The following is a 10,838-nucleotide window of genomic DNA, read 5'->3' on the forward strand; positions in this document are numbered from 1 at the left end:
AAAAGCTTGTGTTATTTTGAACTGACACCGACTCTCTATCTGCCTCACAGACACAAAGAACACATGAACTGGACCAGGAGTAAAGCTTCATTAGAAGAGCTGCAGTCCTGCTGAACTTGGCTCACACTGACAAAAAGGTTTAACACAGATTTGAATGTACAGCAAACTGGATATTGCAGCTTTACTAGCAATGTAAACACTAAGTTAACTTGCTAAACAGCAGTTAAGAAAGAAGAAAAAATACATATTAGCATACAACAGATGACACAGACGATAATTTCTTAAATGATTTCAGAATCTTTTTATTTGAAATGTCAGTGTCCAAGAGAAAATAAAACAGCAATATAAATATTAGCATAAAAATAAGAGAGTAACACAGGGGTAGCGTGGGGGCTAAGCATTTGATAAGAAAGATAATACAGCAGGATAGAGCAGTATTAATTCAGCAGCGGACGGACATACACATATATAATATTTATAATCATTTGTTCATATGGACAGAAAGAGAGAATGAGAGGCATTCTTTCACAAATGCACGAGATAAAATCACCGCAAAAGAACATTAAGAGGTTACAGAAGGATAGAAACAGTTTCCATATTTTTTTTTTTGTTTTGTTTCTTTACAGGGTGATAAAAGATAGTAGAGAGAAAATGAACACAAAAATATGCGCAACACATATCACAAGTTAACTAGTCTACGTGTGTCACTTTGTTTACTTATCTAAAGTTATCTTTAATTCATTTATTTACACTGAAGAGTTAGTTGGCTTCCATGGTGCTTAGTTACTACATTGCAACACAAACTGTTGAAGAACATCTCAGATTTTTTATTCATTACTGATTTTTTTTTTTTTAAACCGTGGTTTTTCTTATTTTTCTTGAAAAACAAAATGCAACACATTCCAGTAGTAAGCCACGCCTTGTGGAGAGGGACTTTTATTTTGAAAATGTTGGACGTGGTCCCTACTATACAAACAACTGGCTCATACCATCGACAGGACTTGTGTTTATTTACAGTGGGAAGAGCCTCACAGGGCCGGGGAGTGGAGGGGAGAGGTGAGCGGTACAGAGGCTGAGGTTCGGTTTCAGTGGAGAAGGATGTTTCAAAGGGCTCCGGAGTGGTGTCTCCTCCCCTACAGGGACAGCTGTGCCTGGCTCTGTTGACCTCTACCTGGGTCAGTGCATTAGAGAAGGTTTACGGGGTGGGCGGGTCAACAGTGGTTCCTCTGTACATTCAGTGGGTAGAGCCAAGGTTGTTCCCCACCCTCCTGGTCGATGTAATGGTGCCACCTCAGTCTGTGTACCCTTCACCCCCAAAACCCCATCTCCAACCCCCCCCAGAACCAGCGTGCAAGCTGCCTCTCCTCATGCAGTTGTGTCTGGCCAGGGCCCCGACAGACAGATGGACGGACGGCAACGTAAAGACTTCATTTCTTATACAAACAATTCCTCTATGCTATTGAATCATTATCTCCCAAAGAAAAAAAAAGCGTGTTACTGTGTCACATCAATAAATTTCTTCAGCACTTTAGGAAAGTGAGGGAAAATACTCCGCCCCGGCCCTAGAGGCCTGCAAAGTGTCTAGAAACACCTAAGCACTTAAGTTCACCACATCTACGCGTTTCCTTAAAGACCGAAGGGATATCCTAGCCCCTGCTTCATCTCATCTTCAGAATACGAACTGTGCATTTCTCTTTGTTTGGCTCTCAACGTGGGGTAGTGAGTGAGGTGGAGGACACGAGCTGGGTAGGAAGAGGGGGCGGTACAGGGTGCAGGACATGTCTGTGCCCATCTGGACGTGTTACACCAGCAGCCGGGGCCCTGCTGTTACACCACCTGCACGGACAGCACGGCTCACGACTCCATTCAACAACGCCGTGCATCCCACCCTCTACCGGCCCGTCCTCTGGGTGCATGCTCAGGTCATCAAAAATAACAGGAGATTAAAATCTTATCTTTTTTTTTTTTAACTATGATTACAAAAGTAATTTTCATTTTGTGTCAAATAAATGCTACATGTGCATTATGTTGACCTGCGATTGGAGGGAGGATGCTAGACTCCGGTTGGTCCTCCCCTCTGCTTTTGCAATGCATAGTTTTTAACTCTAAACTAGAATATGTGGTTTGAACCTTAAAGAGCATGCAGAAGAGTTTGTAATACCTGTCGAACAACAGCCTTATATCCACAGGACTTTTGCTTTAGGACCCTGTAAGGCTGATCCTATATAGGAATCTAATGGATGGCAACTAGCGTACTTTACACCTCTCCACCACCAGGAAAGAACAATAAATCCAACATGAAAGACATCAACATTTCATCTCTTAATACATCACTGCGTATAGCCTTGTCATCCCAGCAAGGTTCGTTACACTGAATCGCTTTGTCCAAGTTCATTTGATTTTGCCAAAAGGAAAACAAAAATCACAATAACCCCCCATACCCTGCCAAACATATCTACCAACAAAGATTACATGAGCAATACTAGACCTTTAGCACAGCACGGGTTATCAACACCATCAACAGCCTTCAACACATTCATATTCTTCAAGACACTCTGTCAAAGAACCATCAACATCGTCCATGCGGCCTAAAATGATTAGATGTCAATATTTAGACCGAGGCTAGTATGAGTGACAGTGACAGTCAGATACCTAATGGGAGGATATGGGGGGTTGAATTTCTCATCAGATCAGGCCGGGTTTATCATTACTCCTCCTCCTCCTCCTCCTCTGCCTCTCTCCATCCAGATCTACTTCTTCTCCTTCTTGGTGGACTTCTTCTTGGAGGCAGGGGTCTGGGCGGCCTTGGGGGGCTCGGGCTGGGCCGAGGCCTGGGGTGGAGGGAGCGCCTGCTGGGCGGCCTGCTGGGCGGTGGCCTGCTGCTGCTGCTGCTGCTGCTGGGGGTTGGAGGTGAGGGTGGCGGTGCTGCCGGGGATGTAGACGTTCTGGCGGTAATCGGGGACGTGCTGCAGAGTGAACTGGGGGCTGTAGCGGGTGCTAAGGCCCATGGTGCCAGGCCCCAGGGTGGCTGTAGCCTCACTCACTTCTGGGGGGAAGAGAGACACAGTGGGGGGATAAGGGGTGAGGAGGGAGGAGGGAGAAGGAGAGAGGAATGAAACTTGTTAGACATCGAGAAATTGAAGGTTTTTAGTATGACAGTGTTACAAAGAGGTGGTGAATTAAAAACAGGTCATGAAAAGAGATACAACTAATTACTATTAAACAATCTATAAGGAATGAGGCTGTGGATTAAAGGGTGTGAACATTAGACTTTGGTGGCAGTAAGTAGAAAAAGAAAAATGAACAAAAGAGGAAGAGGAGATGGTGAGAAAAAATGTTCATGGTGTGCAGATTTGTTTTAAATGAATGATTAAACTGTCTCTCTAGTATTCTCATGTGTTTCTGCTTCTCCGTCATGCATGCTCTGAGCCAGTGTGCGAGTGACGTAGCTGCTCAGCTCATAATTCTCCCACAGCCCCTGCATTGCAGAGCCAGAGACACAAACGCTCTCCCTCCCCCATCCTGTAGATCCTCTCAGCCTATATAAACACGTACGTGGAAGCTGTCATGATATGATATATTTTCAGCGGCTTCACACTGAAAACGTACACTCTTTAAACTCTCTTCTGCTCTGACTCGGTGCGCCGGTTGTGAGATTCCATCAGCATCATCCTTATCAACGCAGTGACATTAACTTTAGAGGAGAGATGACCTTCAGTATTTATCACTTGCACCGTTTGTTCTTTCTTTCCTGACGACACAAACTGTTTGTTCAGTCTAACTTTGTGCTGACATTATCAGTTGGCCCGAGAGAGAGAGAGCGTTTTTCTCTCTCTGTTCACTGCAATGGAAAAATTCCACACACCATCCGGTGCAGTGTCCAGGAGGACGACAGGGTGTGTGTGTGCGTGTGTGTGTGTGTGTGTGTGTGTGTGTGTGTGTGCGTGTGTGTGTGTGTGTGTGTGTGTGTGTGTGTGTGTGTGTGTGTGTGTGTGTGTGTGTGTGTGTGTGTGTGTGTGTGATGTGTCGATTGGATTAAATAACAGTGGAAACAATGACTTGAGTGCATTTGGCAATACATCTTTGTCCTTCCGCCATTTTTGGGCTATTTTGTGTTTGTGTCACTATATTCAGTGTCTGCTCTCATGTGTATTTTTCCATGTGATTACCACAGTAACAGCCCAAAGATGACTCACCGAGTGTGAGTGTGTGTGTGCTGGTTATGCAGTCACTGCAGACGAGTGGCCCTAAGCCTGCTGCTTATAAGAAAACACTGCGCGTGTGATCAGTGTGCTACAGTGGAAACATGCATCTCTGTCATGTTATTGAGTTCAACACATCCACTGTGTACTGTTTATCTGGTGCTGGTAGCTACGTTCACAGTCTGACTTCATGGAAACATCAATGTGGACAGAGGGAACTTTAACACTGAGTGAGTTAGTTTTCCTCCAAACAAAAAGAAAAGAGCTGGGTTAAAGGAGATGTATTGGAAGGAGGGAGGGGAGAGGTGACAAGGTATAGGACTCACCGTTCGCTGCAGCCATCAGGGCCTGGAGCTGCTCAGCCTCAGTAGGGGGCTGGGGCCAGGGACCAGTTCCCATGGCAACCTCAGGTCCTCCAGTTGCCCTGTGGCGAAAAAGAACCGTAATTAACTCGTGGTTTGTTCTCTACAGTGTGTGCATGTGAGTGTATGTTGAGCTCGTTGGATTGACAGTTGGTGGTTTATGATGTCAAGGCAAAGCAGCTGATGGCGAAGTACACAGCCTGAGGAGAACTCGATAATGGGGAGGATGTTAAGTTTACAAAACGGGGTCTGTCACAAACAAACACACTTTTTCGACACACACAGTAACCACTCTCTCAGTTATGGCCGTGAGCGCTGTGCCGTCTAGTAAATCGGATGAAATATTTAATGATCCCACCTTTATAAAGGAAATAGTGCTCTGCATAAAAGGCACACACGCAGCGCTCAGACAGCACTGAACATTTCCATCTGGGTAAACTTCACCTTCAAAGGCTTGTTTATTTAAAGTCTGCAATTTGCATGTGGGAGCAACAGAGGATAGGACCTGCGATCTTGTATGCACGCCTACTTATTTCCATTCCCCCTCTTATGACACAGCAGTGCAAGCTCCACAGCTGATAACTAGGTCAGTGCTTTAATCATGGCCATGCCTCTGTTCCCAAAAAGCTCTAACTTTGGATTTTTAGATGGTGGCTTCAGTTTGCAATTAAACTGCAGTATGTTATCTGCATGCTATGCTGCTTGCATGTTCAGATTTACGGGGACAAAAATAACAACAAACATGGTTTAACTACTCTCGCTCAATATCCTGAATTATGCGTGTGTGTCTGTGTGTTTGAGAACATTGGTTATTTGACACAGGCACATGGGTAAAAGGTTCTGCTAGAGTGTACAGCTCCGGGAAGGACAGTCAGTGACACATCAGGGTCTACGCTGACACTGAAGTCTCATGTCTGACGAATAAAGGCTTCAAGAGGAAAACAAGAATGCACGTACATCCACAGTGTGGAGAGAAAAGCTCTCCTTTCTAACTAAAAGACCCTTTGGACAAATTGGTCTGCTCAAGGGAATCAAGAGAGTTAAGGACACAATAAGGAGAAAAAAGTGAAAAGGGAATTCTGACAGAAAAAACTGGGCTCTGCTCGAGAGCAGGTTGCCAGATTGCACTGCCAGAACTCTGAAGTGGTTTTCCCTTCAGTGCCAGAGAAAGACCGAGGGAGAGAAACATGTACGTCCTGTGCCAGGCAGCCAATGAGACACAGGCTGCGGGGTAGTGCACAGTCAGTATAGCCAGGGCTGCCATTTTGTGCCTCTTTACCTCAGTTAAGCTAAAAGGGAATGCTTCATTTGTGCCAAATTAGCGTCTCCCTGTGCTTATCACATCCTGTGGTTGAGTTAAGAGCTTCCTGTGGTTAGAATTATCACTTCCTGTGGTTAAGATGTGAACTGTGGTCCAGAGGGGTGTCCTTGGTTGACCAGACATTGCTATCAGTTTTTCCTCTGCAAACTTGTGTGACATGTTTTAACTCTCCTTGATGTTTTGCAGAGAACACTATAACTTCTAACTTAATTTAAGACGATACAGAGTCCCATGGTGACGTCTGTCTCATCCACACATCGACTTCAAGAGTCAAATGTAATGTGCTTCTTCCTCCATTAAGGAACTTTTCACCCTCTAACAGGTGTTTTAAAGAATTAAATCATGAAAATGCTGTTTTCAGCGTTTGTAGTCCAGTTGATCACATGAAAAAGCCACATGTGGTGATGTTGAGCTACAACCATCACAGACACACAACAAAGGCAACACTCATGGGGAAGCCAGTTCCCTGGAGGGAGAAAAGCAGGAGCTCTCAGACTGTAATGACTATATACTGTATGTATAGCACACATATACAAGGCATAGCAAGAAATCTACAAAACACTGCACGCAAAATCAAAAGTGTCACAATCCTTTCTACGCCACAGCAGGCATTGTGGCCTATGCACATCGATCAACAAACCCCATCAAACTTTTAGGGAGACTAACAGAAGCTATGGGTTAGGTACATCTACACACAGCACAGCACGCAACTGCAGTGCACTACCCAGATTACAGCCACCGTCTGCCATCATCAGCTGATCAGGCCCCTCTCTCACAAAACAGTGACTTCAGAACAGTGACCACTGATCAGCCAATAAGGACAGAAAGAGACCAGACAATTTCTACGTCTAAATTAGTACCTGTTCCCATTGTTCGGCGTCCATCGTATGTGTGTACCGTATGGCATGTGGGGACTAAAAACACAACAAGTTATACAGTCTCAAATTACCATTTTGTTTTTCACTGAAGGTTTTGGGGTGGGGGGGGGGGCAGCATTAATGAAAATATTGTTGCTCTAGAGCTCTGTGGAAAATATGTGAGTCTGCAAAATCCATTGAAAATACCAGAGATGCCATAATCCCAGTTGTCTTGTAAAACTGCAGTGGCTTGTGCTTGTGTGTGTCTAAAATGTTCCTGACTTGGCTCAGCTCGGCTGTTTCAGGGAGAAACCTTGTCTCATGGAGCGTGTTGTGCAATCATTATTGTGAGAAACTGTTGGTGCAGGCACCGCATCTGAGCCCACGTGACATGGGCGAAAAACTAAAACACATAGCTGGGATAGAAAACACAGTTTGTCTGCTGTCATTTGCTAGATAATTCACTGATGTGAACAATTGAATTTGAGTCAGTACGACCCCTCAGATGGCAGAAAATGAAGAGAGAGCACGAAGGATAAACACAGAATCCCATCCCCCCACTGGCTCTGGTCACAGTCCCTCATCAGCAGTACTGAGTGATGGCGCACAGGCTCAGAGAGCGCAGAGAGGAGGGGAACAGGAGGGGGAGGGGGGGAGTGGAAGCTGCGGCAGCCATTTTATAAAGCAGCCTGGAAACAGGCAGAGATGCTCATTCCGGGAATATAAATCAGAAACCGGTGGAGCAGAATTATGCAATTAAAATGGAACAATAAATTACATTGATGCCATTCAAAGTCAGACTCTGATGTGTAATCATGGCTGTTGGGTTTATCGCTATAATATTGTGAGGTTTCAGTCTTACTATGTAAAGTGCCTTAAAGATAATGTACGCTGTGTTTTGGTGTTATATAAATAAAACTAAATTGAAGGGATTTCATTGTAATCAGCTCTTTAGAATCAGCAGCAGCACTCACTACCATCACCTTATATTCTACTCTCCATCCTCCATCGCTCTCTCTGCCTGATAAGCTGCCCCTTGCAGCACAACAACATGTCAATGTGGGAATTTTACCAGTGTGTCAGTGTACTCACCCGCTGGGTCCAGGTCGCTGTCCCTGGGTGAAGCGCCAGTCATTGTTGGGGGGTTTTTGCTGTGAAGAGAACAGAAGATGCAACATGAGACGTGTGTTACACTGGGCCAACAGCTGGAACGTTTGAGGGGCACCATTTGGTTCATGAGATGTTGTTCTGCGGCTGACACAACTGTGTGTGAGGGTGTTTGTGTCTGTGTGCATCCTGTTGTGTGTCAGGCTGTGATTTAGAAAACCTCTTTGTTTCAGTAAGGCTCAACAAAGGGCTACAGATGGCAACAAATATCTGTGTACTCAGGCAGCCATGTTGTTCCGAGAGCTGTGGAGCATAAAATGCTGCAGAGGAGCACAAACACACGCACGCACACACACAGACACGCGCACAGACAAACATACACTCGCACTCAGACAAACAAATTGCAAAATGGGACACAGCTTGTAAAACTGGATTTAAAACTCAAACCAAAATGTAGATAGTCACATGTGTGAGCAATCGGCTATTTAACAATATAATAACCCAGAAAAAAATACACCAGTAGCAGCCAGAAGATGAAATGGGACGTTCATGATACGTGTATCAAAAAGAGATTCTCTCACTGGATGAACAAACACACAAAGATCAGTCTGAAATACATTCAAATGATTATGAGTGGAAACAAGCAGACAGAATGAAACTGTAACTCAACCATATTCGATAACAGGGAGGATGTTAAGTTTAAGTCCGGGAGAGTCCTTGAAATATAATCATGTTCTTATTTTGATACCTAAATGTCATGGAGACACTGCAATGATGACGGAGCAGCAGCTTCTCTGATCTCTCCCTGCTTCTCTCCATAAATGTCTTTAAGGCAATTGCACTCCTGTCCATCTCTACCTCACTGACCATGTCACCGTGTCTTTTCCATCTCTCTGGCTCTTTCCCTCTCTCTCTCAGACTCTCTTGTTGTGCACTGATGCAGTGAATAGACCCTTGGCTCGGCTCCAGATTCTGCCGCCTAATCGACACAAGAGCTCCCCTGAGAGAGAGGCCAGCAGGATGATGTGCTGCATTATTGAAAGAGCCGCTGTACCCGAGAGAATCATCGACAGGAGCAAAAGAACGGGAAGAGAAAAAATGCCGATGCTAAAGGAAGAGTATTGTGGAGTAAACTGGTGACTATCATAACTGGAGTGTGTAATAGAAAAGGGGGAAAAAAAGACAAAACAAGTGACTGCCCCATTAAAAATGGAATTACTGCAGAAACAGAGGAATGAAAGAACGCACTGTCTATGGACCTGTGATGGACACCACAAAGTGCTAGAGGGAGTGTGAATGTAAAGACATGAGGGAATTGAATAGCATTCAGTGTTCTGTCAATAACACAATATTGAATAACCCTATAGTTCGTTCAGTGTTGAGTCAAATTGGATCCAATTTCATCATTGTCTACAAAATAATTTGTTTCTCCTTGGTGATCACCAAATACAATTAATCTAGTCCTCAACACTTGAGAGGAAATAGTCAGATAGAGAGAGGACATGTCTGCTCGCCCTCATCCTCATAACAACCTGCAGTGCCAGAACTCACAAGTTGTTGTTGTTATTACAACAGGAAATCATAGTGGATGAGTAAGACATATTTGACCTCGTATTCTTCTTCAGAGCAGAGCTTGGTCGATGTTTAGAGTCTAAAATTGGACTCAGGGTTGACTATGTGTGTGTGGGCATGTGAGTCCGGCTGAGTTTTGCTATAGGGAGAGAAAAGCATCGACACATGGAGGTTAACATCCACAGAGAGGCCCAGCATTCCAGCTGTGTGACTCCTTCTCTACGCGCAAACATTCGCAGACACAGACTCGTCCTTTCCAAGGTCCGATCCCACTCCACGTATATGAAGCATATTATATTTATTACATTTTCTACTAAATGAGTTGATCTCTAAGTAAAAATTAAGGTTTTTAAAATGCCTCGATGGGAGAGAGAGCGAGAGAGAGAAGGTCAGACAGACGCTCAGGCACGCTCGGCCAGTGTAGAGAGATGAAGGGATTACAGCTCTGTGGGCCAGTTGTAAGACTTTCCTGTCAGTCTGGAAGCTTTACACGCTGTCAGTCTGCTTTCCTTACATCACGGAACTGAACTAAAGAGCTTTGAAGGTTCTTTAGGTGAATTACAACTGGACTGAGCTCCTTAGCTCCTGCACCATAATGTGTGTCAGTTGAAACACTATCACCTTCAGAGATGAGATGGATATTCATTATATGAGCACCGGATTCATCAGGAGGGGAATAAGATGGACTGATCACAGGAACATCTGGACTCCATCCAGCATGTATGTAAATCATGTGAATGTTAAAACATCTGAGTTACTAGCTAACCAATTCTTTTATCATGACGCACAAATATTTATTCAGGTGTACAAAGGAGAAACTGTTTCACCTGGTCCACCTGGTGCTCTTTGACCCTGATCCAGTTTCCTAACACACACACACACACACACACACACACACACACACACACACACACACACACACACACACACACACACACACACACACACACTAACTGTATTGGTGTTAAAAGAACCATGGCTGGACTGCACCTGGTGCTGTTTGAAAAGAGGAAGTCGTTTCTATTCTGTTGCTCTGATAATCTTTATCACACACATGCACACCATATAACCCAGAACAGATAGAGGCAGACACATTCACTCCCTCGTGCTGTTTCCCAGCTATCTCACATTCTTGCCAAAGACAGTGTTGTTTAATGCTCGGCAAATGATTAGGCTAGTGGAAATATTGACTCTCTAAAATGCAGGATTATACCGTTTATCCACTATAAGGGAAAAACCTCAGGACTGAATCTGCACTTCCTGGTTTTAATCTTCTTTTCCCCGAGACAAACATCATGACTCAATTGACAGAACCCTTGTGGACAGTTTCACTGAACCGCATGAGCCAGTTTGTCGCATGTGCAGCTTTTATCATCCATAAAAAGCATATTTACAAAACACTTGGACTCACTCGGTG

General features: G+C 44.5%; 1 protein-coding gene across 33 annotated transcripts in view; it reads right to left on the reverse strand.

The window, feature by feature from the left end:
- Window positions 1-277: 277 nt before the first annotated feature.
- Window positions 278-10,838, reverse strand: part of LOC118111996 (protocadherin gamma-A4) — a 268,356-nt gene continuing 257,795 nt past the window's right edge. For 16 of the 33 annotated variants that reach the window (XM_047340536.1, XM_035160947.2, XM_035160938.2 and 13 more), the window contains 3 exons: window positions 7,835-7,893; window positions 4,529-4,626; window positions 278-3,046 (listed from right to left, as the gene is read on the reverse strand). In XM_047340536.1, coding sequence (XP_047196492.1) covers window positions 2,751-3,046; window positions 4,529-4,626; window positions 7,835-7,893 — 453 coding nt within the window. In that variant the 3' untranslated portion in view covers window positions 278-2,750. Of the gene's footprint in view, window positions 3,047-4,528; window positions 4,627-6,745; window positions 6,800-7,834; window positions 7,894-10,838 lie in introns of all 33 variants that reach the window. The other 17 variants (XM_047340532.1, XM_035160928.2, XM_035160919.2 and 14 more) reach the window with 3 other exon arrangements.

The sequence above is a fragment of the Hippoglossus stenolepis genome, chromosome 7 (genome assembly GCF_022539355.2).
Source record: "Hippoglossus stenolepis isolate QCI-W04-F060 chromosome 7, HSTE1.2, whole genome shotgun sequence".
Lineage (NCBI taxonomy): Eukaryota > Metazoa > Chordata > Actinopteri > Pleuronectiformes > Pleuronectidae > Hippoglossus > Hippoglossus stenolepis.